The 21,729-nt window shown below is 40.3% G+C and overlaps 1 protein-coding gene across 2 annotated transcripts in view; it reads right to left on the bottom strand.

Moving 5' to 3' along the window:
• Positions 1-21,729, bottom strand: part of raver2 (ribonucleoprotein, PTB-binding 2) — a 100,063-nt gene that overhangs the window by 72,019 nt on the left and 6,315 nt on the right. For both annotated transcript variants that reach the window (XM_039601120.1, XM_031760226.2), the window contains one exon: positions 7,294-7,360. In XM_039601120.1, coding sequence (XP_039457054.1) covers positions 7,294-7,360 — 67 coding nt within the window. The remainder of the gene's footprint in view (positions 1-7,293; positions 7,361-21,729) is intronic.

Below are 21,729 nucleotides of genomic sequence, written 5' to 3'. Positions count from 1 at the left end.
GTTTTATTTATACAGCGCCAAATTACAACAACAGTCGCCTCAAGGCGCTTTATATTGTAAGGCAGACACTACAATAATACACACAGAGAAAAACCCAACAATCATATGACCCCCTATGAGCAAGCAATTTGGTGACAGTGGGAAGGAAAAACTCCCTTTTAACAGGAAGAAACCTCCGGCAGAACCAGGCTCAGGGAGGGGCGGGGCCATCTGCTGCCCCATCACCTTCAGTCTGTCTCCAAAGTACAGCACTACACTTGTCTCAAAATTATTTTTAAATAATTATTTCAGTAATTTCTGTTGGAAAGTAAGCACATTATTTCTGTCTATATTCTTTTAACTGCTGTAAATGTCATTCTGAGTACCCTTTCATATATATAGATGTATAGTTATTTTTTTGTGTGGTTTTTTTTTTGGCAAGCCAAAAAGTAAAATACTGTACTAGCAAGGAATCAAATGAATTAATTCAGCAGTCATTTCAATAATAACAGCTGCCACAATGATTTACCACACGAGCCCTTCATGTATACACAGTGGCCAACTCTCATCAGATGTAATTTTTTTTCAATTTTGTGTTTTTTTCATTATTTTAATGGTTTTCTATCTTAAATAGAGAGTGTACACGGTTCACTGACTAATTTCCTCAAAGTCTACAACATTACATAGATAATACTGAGTCTATTACCACTTACGTGTCTCCTCACCCAAAGTGGTTATCAGCTCGTAAAATGGATTTCCAATAAACCTATTTTATATTGGCAATCACATAACACATTTACATTTTTAACATGAAAATACAACTGAATATAAGATCCATCTATCCAGTTTCTTAACCAGCTTTTCAAAGGGATTGTGATAAGGATTGCAGCATGGCTGGAGTCACTTGTCAAAGACCAAGAGGCAGGGTAGGCCCTGGACTGGTCACCAGTCTATTGCACAGCTAACACTCAGATTCACAAAGAGAGAGTCTGACAGTGGACCCGAACCAGGACCTCCTTGCTGTGAAGCGACATAACCACTCCACTGACTGTTACTCCTTCACTCCATGTGACGGAGTAACAGTCATGCTGCAAAGCTTGACCCATACTCCTTATCAATACCCATCAATCTGCCACCCTAGAAGGACCGTGAGAAAGTGTCATTCAGTTTTACTGCCGTAAAATCATATCCAATGTTAAAAGAGCAGTCTCATACAGCTACGTGCATGCTGAGTTTTTCATTGATTAAAATGCTATTAACAACTTATACCAAGTACATGATAAGTTGTTGACATGTAACACCCTCAACATCAAAATATATTGTTTGACCAACGATAGGAGGATTCAGGCTGTCAGAAAATGAGGGCTGCACTTTAGCTCTACAAGTTTCATTCCCATAAAGGGACAGTAGTTTTTCCTGTTCAGCGAGGACTGTGTGCCTCCATGTGCAAGAATCATAGAATCAATGCTAAAAATCAGAGAAACGATTCTGCTTCCCTGAAGCAAAAAGACACAAACACACATGCAGAGGCCTTATGTGAGGCATAAAAGTAACAATCGACAACAGTGAGTATCTTTATGTTGTACTTTCAGCTGCAGTTACATTTTTGGTTTCTCCAGATCCAAACTGCTGCTGAGTTTACAATCCTCTCTCAACTGAAAGCTGATAAAACTTTTTTTAAATGGCATATTTTAAGTTGTAAACAACAGAAAGTATACACTACCACGTGTCACTAAGAGTGCTGAGGATTCGGAACTTGAACTTTGTGACATTTCCTCCCTTTCACCTTGACATCATCAACCACTGCAGCAAAGAAATAAAAAAAGAAAAGAGTAGCAAAATCTTGTTATTCTTTCTAAGCTGTAAGATTGGAGTGAGCGTAGGTGAAAGAGAGACACAGGGAAGGGAGCAAAAGAGAGAGAGGAGAGGAAGGAGAGGGTGAGTCAGACTGTAAACACTTGGTTGGTGTGATGTTATCCAGCTGCCATGAAAACTGATCCAAATGGCTGGCAAGTCTGAGCAACCAAAACACAAAAACAGATACACACAAGACCAACATTACTCTCCCTATAAAACACAGCAGTACATTTGTTATGACACACACTAAACATATGCAGACATGTACACAGTACGTCACCGCAGAACCATGCGCACACCAAGCACAAAACTACAGGAGCTAAATGGACGTGTGCGTTTAGTTTAAGTGACAAGGCGACAAGCCAGGGAGTTACTGGATCACAGCAAAATATTCAATCCTTCAGCACACACAGACACACACACACACACACACACACACACACACACACTGATAAATGCTACAGTGGCTTGAAATCAATCCTCCACACCTCTAACTGAACACGCACGGACACACTAACACCAGCTCAGGAAGCATTTTCTAGCCTGTCTGCTGAGGCTGCAGTCCACCTACAACAACCCCATTTGTACTTATTTCAATAAGATTACAGAGTTAATGGGCAGAATAACAAGGTTTAAGCTGTGAAAGCTTGTCTACTTCAACTACAACATGAAACACAAAGACACACCAACAGCCCAGGCTCAGCAGGACTCAGCAGGACTAAAAGAGGTTTCATGACTAACAGTGGTTATGCTTAATGTCCAAGTTGTAATCTGAGAACAGCCCCAGTTGCATAAAATCTTGGGTCATTGTGCAAAAATGTAAATAAAAACAGAATGCAACAATTTGCAGACCTGATTAACCTATACGTTATTTACAACAGAAGACACAAAGCATATCAAATGTTTAAATTAAGACATTCGACTATTTCGTGACTCATTTTTAATATGACGACAGTAGCATGTGTCAAAAAGATTTGGACAGGGGCAACAAAAGGTTGGAAAAGTAAATGGTACTAAAAGGAAACAGCTGGAAGAACATTTTGCAACTAATTAGGTAAAGTGAAAACAGTTCAATAACATTTAAAGAGCAGCTTAGAGAGGTAGGGTCTCTCAAAAATAAAGACTGGCTGAGTTCATCTAAAATTTGCATCTACATATCATGGAAAAATGTCCAAATAATGTTCCGCAAAAAGAGAAATCTTTGTGTACGCTGCATTCTGTCATGCAGGTTAAAGCAGATTATTGAAAGAACAAGCCATATGTGAACATGATTCAGAAACGTCACCAAAATGGGCCAAAGCCAATTTAAAATGTGCTGAGGAAAAGTGGAAAACTGTTCTGTTGACACGTGAATCCAAATGGAAAACATTAACAACCCATCATCTGAACTAAAGAGGAGAGAGACCGTCCAGCCTGTTATCAGCGCTCAGTTCAAAAGCCTGCACCTCTGATAGTCAGTAAGTGGATTAGCTCCTAAGGGAGCGGCAGCTTGCACATCTGGAAAGGGACCATAAGTGCTAAACGGTACGTGCACGATCTATAGTTCAGCAAGAAAATGCGAAACTGCATACGGCATCTATTACAACAGCACGGCTTCATAGTTAAAGAGTCCGGGTGCTTCTTCAAAAAACAAAACATAAATGCTCAATGAAATAAATATGACAACACAGAATAGCTTAAGAAGATAAAACCTACACAAAAGATAGAGCACATTTAAACTGACATAAAAATGAAAGAGCTCATGAATCTGAATATTGATATACAGCCGATAGAAGGTTTGTAGTGTGACCTTCCACTAACAAACTTACGCTACCATTTTTGTGTTTCACTGAACAGACAACCCCACAGTGGGACGTCCACTAAAGATCCCTGGTACATAGAAAACAACCGGCTGGAAAAATTCAGGCAGTGTCAGAAATGTAAAGATTGAACTTTCAAGGTGACTGCTGCTCTGACCCACATCACAAACTGATCAATCCAAATATGATGTACAACAGGGGTCCCCAATCTCAGTCCACGAGGGCCGGTGTCCCTGCAGGTTTTAGATCTCACCCTGGGTCAACACACCTGAATCACATGATTAGCTCATTACCAGGCCTCTGGAGAACTTCAAGACATGTTGAGAAGGTAATTTATCCATTTAAATCAGCTGTGATGGATCAAGGACACATCTAAAACCTGCAGGGACACCGGCCCTCATGGACTGAGATTGGGGACCCCTGATGTACAAGAACATCAGTGACACAGTAGCTCCGACTCCTTTGGCCAATGAGCTAAAAATGACATGCGATATACTAACAGGTGCTTCATATGTGCTGGTTTTTCTTTAAAGTTTAGGGAGAAAAGGCTAAAATTTGAAAAACAATAGAAGCAGAAGTGGAAATACAGTGAGCCTTTGTTCTCACATACTATTATCTAAATGTATCACAATGTGAATTTCACCACATGTTCACTCCGTAACTACAGAAATCCCACTTCTCTGACGAATTAAACAAAGCAAACCACACTTTTTTGACCAGCTTCAAGCTAAACAGGAAAAACGCAGGAGCTCCTGCTCCTGCCTTGGAGCAAACAAACCTCCTCACCTGCCCCACCTTTTCTGCAACGTAGCACCGTTGAGTGCTTAATAAAAATTGATGACAATATTACCTGGGAAAAGCTGTTGAGGAAAAAAAAAAGCTTGCTACCTTACTTTCACCTGAGGCCCTCAGCAGAGCTCTGTGAGGCTGTATGTTAATGCTCCTGAAAACATTCTCCTTCTTAATTCAATCAGCTAATGCAATATTGATACAACGAAAAGTTCCCACATTATTTTGTGAAATTACTGCAGTAAGCTCTTGAAATAAAACTGAGTGGTGCTTCACTGAAGGAGAAAGAGACGGAGAAGAGAAAAAGGAGGAAGGGTGAAAGTGTTGGGTTAATGGAAAACAGAGACCATGAGAATGGCAGGCGGCAGTGTGACAGAAGGAACGGCAGAGAGAGAGAAAGAAAGAAAATGGGGGGAAATAAGAAGGACATGGTTGCCACTGGTAACATCACGGTGTTTTTTTAAGAAAACTTAAACTTTATCTAAAACAGCCTCTGATGTTTAATTCTTATTCCGCTCCTCCCACCTCATCAGTGCCTAACACTACCGCAGCGGCCTAATTAGTACAGCGCCGTGGCCGCTGGTCCGATGAGGGCCTGTGTTTCATCAGGCTCTCATTTGCTCTGAAACACCATTAACCTTTTGGACAGGCTGGTGCTTTGATATCTCAGCTGTTTACAGCTCCGCTCGACTTTCCAAAAGTGTTTTGTTTCAGGTGCTTGGCTGACTGCGGCGACTAAATATAGGCACTATGGAAGATTTCCCTGGAAAGGGACACACTCTAAGGGCAGGGGGTCGTCTGTGTGTGTGTGTGTGTGTGTGTGTGTGTGTGTGTGTGTGTGTGTGTGTGTGTGTGTGTGTGTATTTAAGGTCCTCTCATATTTCCTGACTTATGAGGACTTAATGTACTTAGAATTTGGGGAGGATGTGGAAAATTGTCATTACAAGAAGCTCAGCTTTAAAACAGCAGGAGGAATTTGAGTTATTATAGAAACTGCTATTATATACAAGAAATATATAATAATTTGGTTAAGTTAGACATGTAGTGGTTGAGGTTTAATCGGTTAATACTTGGTAAAATAACAGTTTTGAACAAAAAAACCCCAAATCATTAACTGAATGATAGTAATAGCAACTACTCTGGAAAATCCCCAAGCTTGTTTTCAAGTTTAACACACACACACACACACACACACACACACACACACACACACACACACACACACACACACACACACACACACACACACACACACACACACACGAAAACCTGTGAAACAGAACTAGTTAGTTCAATTGCTGAAATCAGACATCCATGAATTTTCTTGACTGCAGGGAGGGTTGGTGCCTATCACAGCTCTCACTGGGGTACACCCTGGACAGGTTACCAGAGCTATCACAGGACTGACACAGAGAGACACAATCACTGATGGTCCCATTCACACCTATGGCCAGTTTAGAATCACAGATCAATCTAACAAGCATTTGTTTGAAGTGTAAGAAGAAGCGGAAACTACCTGGGGAGAATCCATGCAAGGCACAGACAGAATGTGCAAACTCCACGGCTCATATGGAAAAGGCTTTCCAGACAAACGATTGTTTAACAATCAATAGTCAGAGAATAAGTCAAAGTACAACTAAACAGGGCTGCTGCATTGACGTCGTCCTATTATGACGCTATAAATACTGTAATGTACAATCTAGTTGTGGAATACAGATGGCGAGTGCTCTAGACTTCACATGTAGGTTATCAGCAGATATCAGTGAACTTTTTGTGACAGTTCCAAGGACCATGAATAAAGTCAGACACTAGGGATGGCATTCAAGAAAGAAACCCTGGTTCTCTGGCACAAAAACAAAGGATTAATGTTTTCTAAGAAATAAAAAGAAGCCCGATGGGTACTGAGTAGACACTGGGAGCACACTGAGACCAAGATAAACTTGTCCAGGATTTTTGGCATAAATTTGGTCAGGACTACTACACTGAAAAACAGTCACAATAGTGAGGCACAGAGGTAGGTGTGCAATGACATGGGCTGCTTGAGTGCAAAAGGTGCTGGGTAGATGACATTTATAGATGGCAGCATGAATGTCTGTGGATATATCAAAATACCATCTGACAAGATGGTTTCCAGTCTCCACAATTCTGGCAGAAGAAGAATGTTCCAGCAAGATAACGATCCAAAGCACACTGACACAGTCAGAGAAGGTAAGAACTCTGACCTGGCAAAATATCTCGCCTGGCTTGAATCCAATCAAACACCTTTGAGGTATTTTTAAGTGAAACCAAGAGCAACACACACACCCAAGATCTCTGAAAAGTAGCAAGATCTCTCGAGAAAAAGAATACTGACTCAGTCAACAGAATAAAGGACGTGAGGTGCTGAAAAAAATTAGCTATTCAAATCTTATTGACAGATGAAATGAGATCATGTAGGGTTTTTTTTTAAAGTATATCTAAACTATTAATTTTTCATTTTACACAAGCACACACACTCTAGAAATGAACTTAGAAGCGTTAAAGTTACACTGTGACAGGTGATACAAGTTTCAGTCATTTGATATTTTGGTGATATTGCACTCGGGTGTACTCACTTTTGTTGTATATTGTAACTATAAATACAAATGACCCATGACAGATATGGGATAGTTGTATGTTTAGGGTACATGTACATGTACATTTACAATTTCAGCCACAGGACAATTTCGTCACCCATTACATCCTGAAATAGCAGTTAAGGGTCAGGTTAGAGTTAAGCATTGAGTTGGGGTGGTTATTATTAGGGGATAACTATGGTGGTTAAGATCTTCAATAGTACAAGTACACAAGTGTGACTTTGTGTGTATGTCAAGTTAGAGTTGAGTTTTACCTGTGCCTTTGTTGCGGTCCACAAAGCAGTACTTCAGTTCATATTCTTTCAGAATTTCATGGACTTCCTATAAAAAAAAAGCAAGGGACAATTAGGTCAAACAGAATGGTAGAAGACGTTAATGTAAAACGAATAAAGAAAAAAAACTACAAAACTCTTGATTATACAATAATCAAGGCAGTATCAGTAAACCACAATGATCTTAAAAAGCTGCTTTGGAAAAACAGAGTAAATACAAACACAATAAAAGACATAAGCAGTGAATATATAAGGAAAGAAAGGTTCTATCTTAAATGGAAAAGTAATCTATTACATTCCAATACACAAACTGTGTTTGAAGAAACCTTTGCATTATTAGCATGTGACAGATGCTCATCATCTTTCTCTACTGTAGTCTAGTAACAGCTATTGACTCAGATAAGTAAGCCGAAATCCATTGACAAGGTAAGAATAAATAAAAAGATGATGTTATTCTTATAGATGCTAAAAAACCATCTAATAGAAGATTTAAATTATGTAAGTTGAAAACGTTTTGACGTAGCTGCTTAGTGTTTATGCACTGAATTACATTAGCCAGCAAAGCTAGTTAACCTCCAGTGAGTTAACATTAGCAAATGCTAATTAGCATTAGCATTGGCTCAGCAGCTAAACAAAGGTAAATTTTTGTCATATATAATTGTATAGTCTAATGTCATAATTGATACAGGGCTCAATGTTAACACAAGTTAGTTTTACCAACAACTGAAATAAACTGAAACCCCTATAAAAAAATCTCCTTTAATCCACAAATGAAGATTTATTCTTTGCATAAACAGAAGTAAAGCTTTTTTCATTAAATGTTGTGCTTTTCTGGTGAAATTGAAAGAATGGACACCGCACAAGAAAGCAAAAGCAAAGCTTTGAACAAAGTTGTGGGATAATGGTACAAAACAACTCAAAATAACGCAAATTTTCAAAATAACTTTAACAGCCAAGAGCTCAGACAGCACTTACACCCTTTAAAAACTTAGGCAGAACCCTGATAATGTCAGCATGATTACTTGAAACTCCATTTTCAATCACTTGAACAAACTTCTCTGCGATAATGTCTTTGATGGGAAGTTTCCATATTTGCACTGATTTGTTTTTTTTAAACAGGTAATTGTGTTTTTGGGAGTGTATTCTTAAAAAAGAAACGATTCTATCTGGTGTTGGGCTAATACAAAGATCAGCACTCTATCCAACTACACCAGGGACACAAACTAATCCTAAAGTACAAAACCAGATTCCACTCTCCAGCAAAATGTGTTATTTGTGTTTTTAGTGGCAGGATGTAATAAAGGTAAGTAAAAGAGAAAAAAAGATCATAACACAATACGTTACAGCCTCTGCTTTCTACGGCCGACTCTGTTAGCCTTCCTGTTAGAGTTTACTGATTTTTTCTTTTAAAGATATGCAACAAGCACCCTTTGAATTTAGTCACCATCATACCTGTCCAAGAGGCGTGCATAAACGTGGAGGTATTCTCTCCCTCTACTTTTTATGTTCCTACCCAGTTTTATTCAAACGCATAGTCAACAATACAAGCTGGTTTTTAGAAGGGCTTGAGCATGAAAAACAACACAAAAGTGGCAACAGTCTTTCATGAATTGATAAGCATTTGTAAGGACACAGAAGCTCTTTATTGTCTGCTAATGCTGCCTATACGCCGTGCTCTTCTTTCCTGTCATTTAATGCTGGTTAGTTTTTGTGCTTCCATTCAAAGACAGAAAACAAAGAAATCACCTTTGCATAATTATAACACTGGAGCTCTCTTCAATACAATACTCGCACAAGAGCAAATGTAGCTTTGGCATTTGTGGGAGGTCAGGTGGACAGACACTTCATAGAAAACATTTCCACTTTCATTTATCGCATCAATATTCAGTCAAACACACGACGAAGGTGATTGGGCTTTCTAACGTGTACAGTCTTCTTTCTTTCTACCCTTCTAACAGCCCACTCATGCACACAGAACAGCCATGTTCCATATCAGCGAAGGCCATGCAAGGCAGCCCACACAGAGGGTCAGCTCACTCACCCTTAAAATCAGTGCAGAGCGACTGTAATCACACAGAGGGGGAAAGAGCCAAAGACATATAAAATCTATATACAAAGAGGTATTTTGCTTTGGATTTTTGGTGATTCATCTGTCTTGCTTAAGACAGAAGTGGTTTCAGGGTATTGGCACCATTATTCTGAAAGAACACTGAAGGGTAAAAAAATTCACCTGAAATTAAACAAATTAAACTTGTTCGATTATTTCTGTTTGTACTGCGAAATTAAAAAATATCATCTTCTTAAGCATATTACGAGAGTTTGCTTCATTAGAATCGACAAAACTAAAATTGTATTTTAAAAAATGCAGTGGAAAAATACACACCGGCATATTTCGTTAACTGTCAGGAAATGAAGACTGCATCATGCTTTCAAGGGACTCAATTATAGTCAAAAACGAGCTGGTAAACAAAGATTTTTTTGTTTTTCCTTGCATTACAATGCCAACACACAAGCATATCATTACAACACCAGTTACAAGCAATTAAATAACAAGATAAACATGAAATTCAACAGGAAAGCCACCTAAATATGTCATCATTTCAACAAATGATTCCCAAAGCTCTAATTCTTTGTCCTTTGTTTAAGTGCTTGCATGTTTCTATTCACTTAAAGCTCTGTGTCACAATTGTTGATTTTCTTCTACTCTTCTTGGTCTTTGTCTGGCATTAATGGCGTGTGTCTGACAAAAAAGCAGAGCTCTTATATTAAGAGGAACACCAACTTTAAGCTAGAAATCCCCCTGTGTATGTGATGAAGAAAAATGACAAGTAACAAAAACAGGACTTTTCACAGGATGCGGAGGCAAAGAAAATGTAAAAGTTATTCATTAGTAGTTACTGCTCTGGACAGCATACGGTCAGACACTGCAGTGCACTTTGGCTACGTTCACACTGCAGGCGAAAGCGCATGAAATCCGATTTTTTTGACCCTATGCGACCCGTATCCGATCATGGTATGACAGTGTGAACGGCACAAATCCGATATTTTCAAATCCGATCTGGGTCACTTTCATATGTGGTACTGAATACGATACATATCCGATGTTTTAGAAAGCGACTGCTGTTTGAACGGTCGTGTCGCATTAAATCCGTCTTTTACGTCACTGACACAAGACAGACGCCAATTATCAGCTCCGGAGAAGCGCCTGAGAAGACATCGCGAACGCTTCCTGGCCATCCAGTGTAGATGTTAGTGAAACTGTTGGGAAGACAACGTTGGAGAAACGTGAACATTTTATTTGTACTGTATAATCTGCAGATTCTGACAGAAATCTGCAACTATCCTTTGAAGCACCGCTCCTCTCTAAAACAGCAATAAGGATCATTATTAGGTTATTTACATTATTATGTAAATAACAAAATAACTTAAAGCAAAAATTGGGAAACGTAAAGTCCGAAGTCTTTATATTAAGGACCATCAGTCAAAAGCAGACAAAAAAATCAGATTTGATCAAAAAATCGGAACTGAGCATTAAGACCTGCAGTGTGAACGTAGCCTTTGTGACACTGAGACATGGCTAAATTACACCACTCAGTGACCATCTTTCTCCAAAGCCATTTTATTGCATGGTCCTCTGCTATTCTGTACTTAAATTGAGCTGAAAGTTTGTTTCTCACAGCACTGGCACATCACAAGACATTTAAAGACTATTTTTAGGAGGACAAACAATCCAGCCTCCCGTCTCAGCCGTACAATTTACCAGTTGAGCACACCAGGCTGCTCCTTTTTTTATTTTATGAAATTCCAGTTTGTTTCACCCCATTTCCTTTTACATTCCATGTTTTAATGATCTCTACTTCCAATCATGCTGTTCAATAATGTTGCTCTTTGTTTCATTGAGAGTCCCACTACGCTATTTCAACAGCTTTCTAATTAGCACTTCTGTAAGTGTTTCAAAACAGCCACTGGGCTCAGTACAGAGACACAGACAGGCAAACCTACAGACCGGATTGGCACTACGGCTGAATAAATTTGTATTATTCTGTCTAATGGAGGATTCACAATTTGAATATTTTCATCTTACACTTCATCAAGAATGCAAAACAAAATAGAATTCCTTATTAAACTGCCCGCCTTTGGGCTATTCAGCGTGCGTTCGGCGATTGGATGCGTATATCAGAGTCCATCTGCTGCTAGTCTTTTAGCGAGGAAGCTTTGACTATTCCCTGTTGATTATCATTATCATTATTATTATTATTATTACTTCATCAGAGCTCAAACATGGCATTCAGGACAGCCCTAGTGAATACAGATGGTTTTCCTCAAGATGGAAATCACTAGTAATCCTCAAGAACAGAAAGACCAATTTTGATTTTTTCCCCCCCACTTCTGGAACAAGACCCTTTGAGCAAATTAAACCATGAATTGTTCCCACATGATGTGAAGAGAAGAATATGGAAAAGGACAGGAAAGGCTTGTGATCCAAAGTCTGTGGAGACACAGTGTAATGACATGTTCATGCACGACTTCCAATGGAACTGGGTCCATAAGAAATTGTGATTTCTTATGGAAGCAGCAGGGTGGATTCTTAAGTGTATACAGGTCCTTCTCAAAAAATTAGCATATTGTGATAAAGTTCATTATTTTCTGCAATGTACTGATAAACATTAGACTTTCATATATTTTAGATTCATGACACACAACTGAAGTAGTTCAAGCCTTTCATTGTTTTAATATTGATGATTTTGGCATACAGCTCATGAAAACCCAAAATTCCTATCTCAAAAAATTAGCATATCATGAAAAGGTTCACTAAACGAGCTATTAACCTAACCATCTGAATCAACGAATTAACTCTAAACACCTGCGAAAGATTCCTGAGGCTTTTAAAAACTCCCAGCCTGGTTCATTACTCAAAACCGCAATCGTGGGTAAGACTGCCGACCTGACTGCTGTCCAGAAGGCCATCATTGACACCCTCAAGCAAGAGGGTAAGACACAGAAAGAAATTTCTGAACAGATAGGCTGTTCCCAGAGTGCTGTATCAAGGCACCTCAGTGGGAAGTCTGTGGGAAGGAAAAAGTGTGGCAGAAAACGCTGCACAACGAGAAGAGGTGACCGGACCCTGAGGAAGATTGTGGAGAAGGACCGATTCCAGACCTTGGGGGACCTGCGGAAGCAGTGGACTGAGTCTGGAGTAGAAACATCCAGAGCCACCGTGTACAGGTGTGTGCAGGAAATGGGCTACAGGTGCCACATTCCCCAGGTCAACTGGCCACTTTTGAACCAGAAACAGCGGCAGAAGCACCTGACCTGGGCTACAGAGAAGCAGCACTGGACTGTTGCTCACTGGTCCAAAGTACTTTTTTCGGATGAAAGCAACTTTTGCATGTCATTCGGAAATCAAGGTGCCAGAGTCTGGAGGAAGACTGGGGAGAGGGAAATGCCAAAATGCCTGAAGTCCAGTGTCAAGTACCCACAGTCAGTGATGGTCTGGGGTGCCATGTCAGCTGCTGGTGTTGGTCCACTGTGTTTTATCAAGGGCAGGGTCAATGCAGCTAGCTATCAGGAGATTTTGGAGCTCTTCATGCTTCCATCTGCTGAAAAGCTTTATGGAGATGAAGATTTCATTTTTCAGCACGACCTGGCACCTGCTCACAGTGCCAAAATCACTGGTAAATGGTTTACTGACCAGGATATAACAGTATTACTGTGCTCAATTGGCCTGCCAACTCTCCTGACCTGAACCCCATAGAGAATCTGTGGGATATTGTGAAGAGAAAGTTGAGAGACGCAAGACCCAACACTCTGGATGAGCTTAAGGCCGCTATCGAAGCATCCTGGGCCTCCATAACACCTCAGCAGTGCCACAGGCTGATTGCCTCCATGCCACGCCGCATTGAAGCAGTCATTTCTGCAAAAGGATTCCCGACCAAGTATTGAGTGCATAACTGAACATAATTATTTGAAGGTTGACTTTTTTTGTATTCAAAACACTTTTCTTTTATTGGTCGGATGTAATATGCTAATTTTTTGAGATAGGAATTTTGGGTTTTCATGAGCTGTATGCCAAAATCATCAATATTAAAACAATGAAAGGCTTGAACTACTTCAGCTGTGTGTAATGAATCTAAAATATATGAAAGTCTAATGTTTATCAGTACATTGCAGAAAATAATGAACTTTATCACAATATGCTAATTTTTTAAGAAGGACCTGTAAAGGAATGCTGCTCAGATTATTTCAAATGTTGTTAAACTAACAGGAAACCACTTCATAACACAGATGAATAGTGACCTAAAGCACACTGAAAATAAAGCCAAGGGCTTCTCAAGGCAAACTAACAAAATGTCAAATGGCTGAGACGGTCACCTGCCCTCAGCCTAATTGAGCCTGTACAGATAACTGGAGGCAGAAAGAATCACAAGCTGAAACTAAAGATGGGTTCAGCTTGGAAGTGAATCTACTGGCCTGACTCTTCTCACTTTAGATGCCTGGCAGATCATCTTCAGAGAGAAAACTCTGTATTTTGTCATCTCCTAGGGTTCCAAAGTTCAGACAGACTTGCATCCAAGTATTAAAAATAATCCTTCTTATCTACATTTATGTTAGTCCAGTTACTGGGATAGGGTTCAAGAGATAGAGTGAGTTGTCTACTATTCTGCAGATCAACGTATCCTTGGGCAAGGTACCGAGCCCCAAGTTGCATCTGATTAGTGTGTGAATGTTGGGTTAAAAGCACTTCTAAAAGGCACTTAATTAAGCTCGTTGTAAGAAAGGCACTTCAAGTACTGAAATAAAGTAGAACAACACTATAAATGTACCAGTTGATTTACTATTTTACCATATCACCATGCCAAAAATGTAGTAGTGGGTACAGTGGAAATACATAATTCTCAATTCCAAGTTCAAAGTCAAAGCAAGACGATTATCTCATGTACTTAAATATATACTATTTTATTAAAAAGTTGTTTAAAACTCCCTGACATGGTTATGGTTTATTTGAAATCTTAAGATGGACACAAACTGAATTGTTAGTAGGCTACTTGGCAACCATCGTAACATTACTACACAGTTAGCTACATTAATTATCATCTTACTTTAATCATGTACGTATATATGTTCCTCCTTAACGACCCCCGGGCCTTATGTTTGACACCCATGCCTTAGAACATGGTTGATTTCACAACAGCAATGCCAGCTGTCTTAAAAAACCTGATGACATGTATTTCAAGTTAACGATGCAAAGTACCTTCTTACAACAACATGGGTCGGAGATATCACAGCAGCTGGACTAGTAGCACTTGTAGCCCCCTTCCATTCATGAAGAATTTCTGTCCCAGAGCATACACTGCCTACAGACTACAAAAAAAAGAACAAGAACCCAAACAAAAAAAAGAAGCACTATTGCGTTTTCTGGTGACATCCTCAATATAAACACATCACCAACAAAATTTTCCATATTGTACTGTCTGAAAAGAAGAATAGCAGCAATAGGAGTGACAAAGAAAACTGATACACTTGCAAAGGTTTCCACATCATTTCTGAAATGTCATGTTGAAAGTACAACAGTGTTCTGTTGGACTGCTGTAGGGGGCTCTCTCATCAGTTACACTTTATTTCAATGTTGTGAGTTTCTGTGTGATATACTTCAGTGTACCTTTTAGTTCAACTCTACAGTTTAAAGTTAAACAGCACAACAAAGACGCAAAGTCACCTAAAACCAAACTTTTCAGCTGCTAGCCACAAATAATCCAGATTTTAGCAGTCCCACTGAGCTGCACTGTGTTCTTCTTCTTACTACTACAAAGATCAACAAAGTCAAACAGTTACTTTACATCCAACAAAACATGCCATCCACTTCATTCGGCGCTGTAACGTTCCCTGTGCATGTTTGAACACTTTAAAACGCTGACATTTCCAGCAAGTCCAGTCAGTACCCAGCACTTGCTACAAGCCCACGGCCAAATCAGTAAGTGCATGTGTGGGTGTACACTTGGTGGAGCATTAAAGCAAAGTGCCCTGAGAGACAGCGCTAGATAAAGAATTTGATAGCAGCACTGTCTGACTACTATTAAAGGGAAAATTAAATGACAAGCACCACCTGAAACAGCCGATAATCATCTACACACCTGTGGGCACCCCACTCTGTATGTTCCAGCTGCGTTCGCTGATCAACAGCTCCGGCACAAAACGAAGCACACCGCCCATCACCACAGATCAATCTACATGACATCCATTTCAAGCTACTCACAAACTGATAGAGTCGGGTGAAACTGGTGCTCACAAAGATACGAGTAAATGTTGTTGCGTATCTATTGTGTGCCGTGAACGGTGTTAACGTGAACAAGGTGTAGGCTTACAGGCATACCTTCCCATTTTAACATCTCATGCAACAAGGAGCATTAAACCAGCGCGCTAGTCAATCCAATCAGTAGTTTCTATAGCAGGTATGTCAAACTCATTGTACACTGTGGGCCACATACGGCCCACTTTAACCTCGAGTGGGCTGGACCAGTGATGTCTTCTTTTAAAGGGGTTATCTATTTTTCTGCATAACAAGGAGATGCCGCTCTAGTACATCAAAGAAATCTGTCACTGTAACTTTTGGGGCATAAATTGTAAGAAACAGATTGCAGTAAAAGTTCTGATATCTCATCGAAAAGACTGTCCTGTAATTATAACACAAAGCTTTTTCTTAATTTTTTCATTATTGTACAATAAGAACTTTTTATATTAGTGAAAAAACAGGAACGTTTCTGTTTTTTAACTATTACTAATTACTTTGTTGTACTATAAATGGCCATGGGGGAGGTCTTTATCAGTAGTAAAGCTGTAAAACTTGTAAAACTTGCACTTAGAAGCCCAAAAATTTACATCCTCTCTCACATTTTTTAAAGCTGTCCAGTGGGCCGGACTGGAGTCCCCACTGGGTCGATTTTGGCCCCCGGACCTTCTGTTTGAATCCCCTGTTCCAGAGGGTTTGTGAAACAGGAAGGAAAAAACAAGAAACTGTCTCATTTCCCAGCATTAACGGCACATAATTATTCTAAAATGTCCTTTCATCGCTTTGATGCCTAACACATGCTTTGGGCTTTTTCAGCATCACAGTTTGTGAAAACAGTCAAAGTGGCCCGTCTTCAAACAGATTACTTCAATTTAGCTTCGGCGACTTTAAACAAGACACCGAATCCTCAACAGCACTTCTGTGGCTGACACTAACCGCTTCAATTGTCCCAGGAGGCAGGCTCAGAGAAATCATTTCACATTGCGGATTAATCACAAGTGTCACAAGCGCTATATTACTGTGATGTCCGTAATGTGAAATGGCATGCTTCATCACTGTTTTTGTCAGCTACTGTCCTTTAAATCTCACCTTCAATCAATCCCAATGTAAAGAGCTAGCAGACGGCAAATTGCTTCCCTGGGTTTGTCTGGGCGAACCCTTCTACTGCTTTCATCTGTCGGTTTAGGTGTTTCCAATTCTCCTGTTACAATCTGAAAGTCGCTGTACGCAAGGTTCTATACACGGGAAAGTATAAAAGATAATGGAAAACATAAAGGTCAGAGTACCAGAGTAGGACGATTTTTACTCGTCAGACGAGGAATGACAAGAGGAAAATGTGTTTACTGTGACACCTGTCATCATAAATGAGAAGGCTTAAAAACACAAACAGGACCACTTGGGTAATGTAGCAGTGGGACATCGCTTCAACTTGGCGTGTCTGTGTGACAGAGAGATTGAGGGATTAGGGGGACAAACGCGCTCTGCCTGGCCTCCTTACCGGCAGTGACTGCGTGATTTATGCCACAGAGAGGAGAGGGGTTGAAGCCCAGGGCCTGCCAGCAAACAGAGAGGTGCTCCCACACTGGTGTATTATCATTACAATGACAGCGTGATTACCAGTCACATTACAGGAGCTATAATCGTAAACGCTAAAACTTTGCTGAGGTTTGAGACAGCGTAAAATTTTGCCCGTGCCTACTGTAACGGCTGCATTCGGCTACAACACAGGCTCTTTGGGGGAAATTAAAAACAGGGCATGTCTAACCCATCTCAAATACTTTGTTTTCCATATCTAGTCTGAGATAAGCTGTGTTTGTGTGTGGGTGTGTGTGCGAGACAGGTGGCTCAAACCATGCACAGCACGGTTCACTGGCCCATCAAATGGCTGCCAGGAGAGCTTCTTAGAAAACATGCAAACTCACATATTGTTAGCAGACAAGCATAAATACACACGAGTGCGCACTTCTCTTTTTCTTTGAGCCTTTCATTCTCTCTCTCAAACAAGCTCTTTGAGTTTTCACACCTTGTTCTGGATGCTAGTTCTACGCAGTCACACTGCACTGACACTGCTGAAATTCCTTTGGTTTAACAAGTTTCCTCCTTCAGTTCGTGTTTACGCTTTTTTTTCTTTCCCCTCTACATCCAGCCTTTCCACTCCATCTACTTAAAATCCTCGCCTCGCTTTTTCTTTTTTGGTGCTGGACAAAACTTTAGCCCCAGTCAAAATTCCATGCCAGATTAATGTTACCCTTTAGGGAAAAACAACCAAAAAAAGGAGAATCTCAAATTTAATTTCTCAATATATCCTCTTCCCCCACTCCCCTCCACATTTGTAAGACAAAAAAATAATAAGAGTTCACTCTATGTCTTCATTATTCCCTTTCTTACCATTTTGCATTTTTTTGCCTTCTTTGGATGCTTTTTTACTTCCAGTTGAGTAGAGACAGCTGATGCAGGGAAGCAGCGCAGCAGGCTCAGGGATTCAAGCCCATCATCAACCTCAGCCGCCGCAGGCACGTGATCAAAGACGTGCACAGTGCACTGGCTGCCAAACTCTTAATGTGGAAGTGCAGCACACAAATGGAAGTTGTTGAGAATTTTTTTTTGCGCTCCTCAATAGATGAGCGTATGTAAATAGCTGCGTTCTCCATCCATTCTCTTCTCTGCTCATCCAATTCAGTTCTGTGGCACAGCCAGTTCCAGCTGACTTGGGTTTGGGTGAGATCTCTACCTTACCTTTATTTTACCGGCAAGTCCCAGTGAGATCAGTTTTATTTACAAGAAAAGACATCAAGTCAAAACATCCCAAAAATGCTACAAATAAAACATGAAATCGACAACATAAAACACAATATAAAAAACACCCATAACTTAATTTTTAAAAAACAGAGTGGCTTCTCAAAAGAAACACCTACAAGTCTCCTTCACTGCACATCTGCTTTTAATTTTGCTAATAGAGGCATGGTTTAATAATTCCATGTCCAAGGAGTGTAGTAAGAAAATGCAGATTTCCCAGATCTATCCGAACTCTAGGTACATAAAAAAAAACAACCATTTTGAGAGGCATAGCTTGTATAGCTGGGACAGAGAAGGGTACAGAGGTAAACTGGACATTTACCTAGAACAGATTTAAAGAACAAAAATTTCCATGATCCATGAAGCAGGATGTATCTGCGGCCAAGTGTGCCAGAAAATCCATTGGTTCAGAGTGAAATGTCAGGACAAGGAGAGACTATTATTAGTACCATCTAAGCAAGAAGCCTACAAAGCCTTTTCTTAACATTAATATCATATTAAAGTTGGCCAAAGTTGAAACTAAAGTTTGTGCACATACGCTGAGAAAACAGCTCAGGCCTCAGCTCAGCTCTAAATGCTTGGTTTGATCTACTTTTGGATGCATGTAAGTTCAAAGAGAGGGGATATCTTAAAGCCCCACCCACTTGCTGTTCACAGCATCTGTTTGTGAGAGGCAGCCAATCGGGGGGGGGGGAAACAGAAGCCTTCAAGGGAGAGGAGTTAAAGTGGCTGATTTCAGTGGGTGAGCTAAAGAGTCACACACGATAAGCATTCAGCGCCACTGCACCAGATCGCCTGAAAGAAACAGATTCCTTTAATACCTTGAATCACCTATTAAGCCTTAATGTGCTGCAATGAAAAGGTACTGTCCTTTTATTTCACGTGCAACTTGGGGGTTTTCCATGTCGCTTTCATGTTACTTTTATGTCTTCGTTACACAATCAAACAGAATGAGTCTGAATCAAAATGTTTGATTTGAAGTAAAACTAATTCGTAGGGAAAAGTTTAGCTAATGTCCTTGTTTAAGCGTTGAAATCCTCGGTTAATGAACAAGAGACAAATCCTGTGCTTAAGAATGTTATGTTTGAATTGGTGTTTTGTTCATTTAATGCCATTTTTGTCATCTTAAAGGTGTTAATGCATATTTATCAACCAAATACACAGGTTCAAGCATTCTTGTTATTACCGACTGAAGCTGCGTTTCGAGGACAGAACGACGATATTTAGCCGTCTGCCTCTGTCCATTTCTTCACTTCACTTTTTCTTCCTTGAAAAGCTGACTAATTTGATCTCAGCCAGCGCAGAACCAGTGGGCTGAAGGAAGCAGGTGGCTTGCCCCGAGACAGGACAGATTCTGCTGTCAGCCAGGGTGACCCCGCTTCCCTCCCCCTTTTCACACCCACCCGTCTCTGCTTGTCTCCGGCCCTGAAGCGACAGGGCTCAAATTTTGAGGTTATTTTTCCCCTCACCGAGCCCGCAGCCACTCCCACTCAACACAGCAACAGACTCCTGCTGTCACAGGGTGAAACCGTCATTTAAAAACATCCATTATTTTTGTTTGAGTTGGTTCGTGTGGCGTTTCCCCACTTGAGATACTATAAATTAAAATGTGCTGAAGCGCCTACACAATGGTGACGAAGTATTAGAGCTTCAGCTGTAACCAGTCTACACTTCTAAGACGTCCACAATCAGGCTTTGAGTTACGGTACTTAAAACCCATCATCGTCACGGCAACATAAGCAAAGCAACTGCAGAGAAATGTGAATGCTTGCCGAGAAGCTCTTAGACATAAAAAGCTAAATGGCCTCTTGTACTGGGCTCCAGCAGAAGCACTCTGCACACCAACAGGCTGGATGTACAGCAGTGCACACTTAAAAAAAAAATCATTGCCAATCTTAATTAATCATAACAAGGACCCACAACCTGGGTTTTGTTGTGTTTCCAGCTTGGAAAATTCCATTAGTGAAACAGTCTGAAACACAGTTTAAATATTAACGTTGTAATAGATTTATTTTTGAATTGCCGTAAGGCGATGCAATCCCTTTGAAGGAGCGATATTCACCTGTAGCTGATGCACCCAGTGGCTGCTAAAGAATCTGTGAGAGTATCCACCCAGTACTTTTGACTCCAGCGTGACTTTGCATCAGTTTAATAGACACAGAACAACCAGGAGCGATTACATCTCCAGACTGAATAGAAGACTAAATAGTGCCAGACTTGCATAGAAAAGAACACAGGAATTTGAAATGTGCAAATTCCTTCAAAACTGTATAATTACATCCTTTATATAACAGAATCAGTCTGTCAGGTGGACTTCATTAATCAGTGGATTTTCCTTTCATGAAGGCATGATTATGTTTTGTTTTTTTTGCTGTTTGTTACAGTATAATTGCAGACATGGTGACAGATCTCATTGTTCCCTGTGGCAAGATTAAGCCTCTGGAAAGTGATTTATGGGAATAAAGCAGGGATGGATGACTTCAAGCTGTTAATGCACAGAACAAAATGAGACCCATCAGCTCAAGTATTCTTCACTTCCTGCACTCTAGTTGTCACTTGCTGGATTTAATGTGTGGTTTCTCTTCTTTTGGGTGACAGATGTGGAACCCAGCGAGCTTTACAGTCGTCATCACAAGGCCTGTGACCTTCGCAGCGAGGTCAAAGTTCATTACATCAGCAAATCTCGCTCTAAAGGCTCAATCACGTTGCAGAGGTTTGTATTAATGCGCAGCATCCAGAAGTTTAGTTAAGAGCCTCCGGGACAATGTCAACTGTCACACTTACAAACACACACATTTAACACACAACCGTGGCAGCAGTTGTGAACAGCAGGGCTCCTGTGAAGTCCAAACACATGTTAACCAGTGCTGAGGGTTAAGATCGTTTTAGAAGTCTGGGAAATTATAGTCACGGTTCAACCAAGGTAGTCACTTTGCCTCGGGACTCCTCAAACACACTCATTATTTCCCTTTAGCCTTTTATCCAATTAGTCTGCCATCCATTATTTCCGCACTCATCCAGTCAATGCATTTCCGTCCAAGTTACTTTGAAACCTTTTATCCAGTCAACACGATCCCGCTTTTGTTGTTTACTCTCAAACATTTCAGAAAGAAATACCGTAAAAAAGAATCCCCTTTTTAACTTTCAGCTGAAATATGCTATGACATAAAAATAACCGTGCCGTTATCAGTTTACAAAGTGCTTTAATGAACAGTTTTTTACTGTTTGTTTTTTAAAATCAGCCCTCTCAAACCATCAGTTACAGCACGAGCCTTTTTCCTCTCCACCATCTTTTGGACCCGAGCTCGCTCAGCGTCAGATCTCCTGCCAACTCT

This window comes from Oreochromis aureus, linkage group 17, assembly GCF_013358895.1.
Source record: "Oreochromis aureus strain Israel breed Guangdong linkage group 17, ZZ_aureus, whole genome shotgun sequence".
Lineage (NCBI taxonomy): Eukaryota > Metazoa > Chordata > Actinopteri > Cichliformes > Cichlidae > Oreochromis > Oreochromis aureus.
Note: the sequence above shows the minus strand (reverse complement) of the source record. Positions and strands in the feature narration are given on the sequence as shown.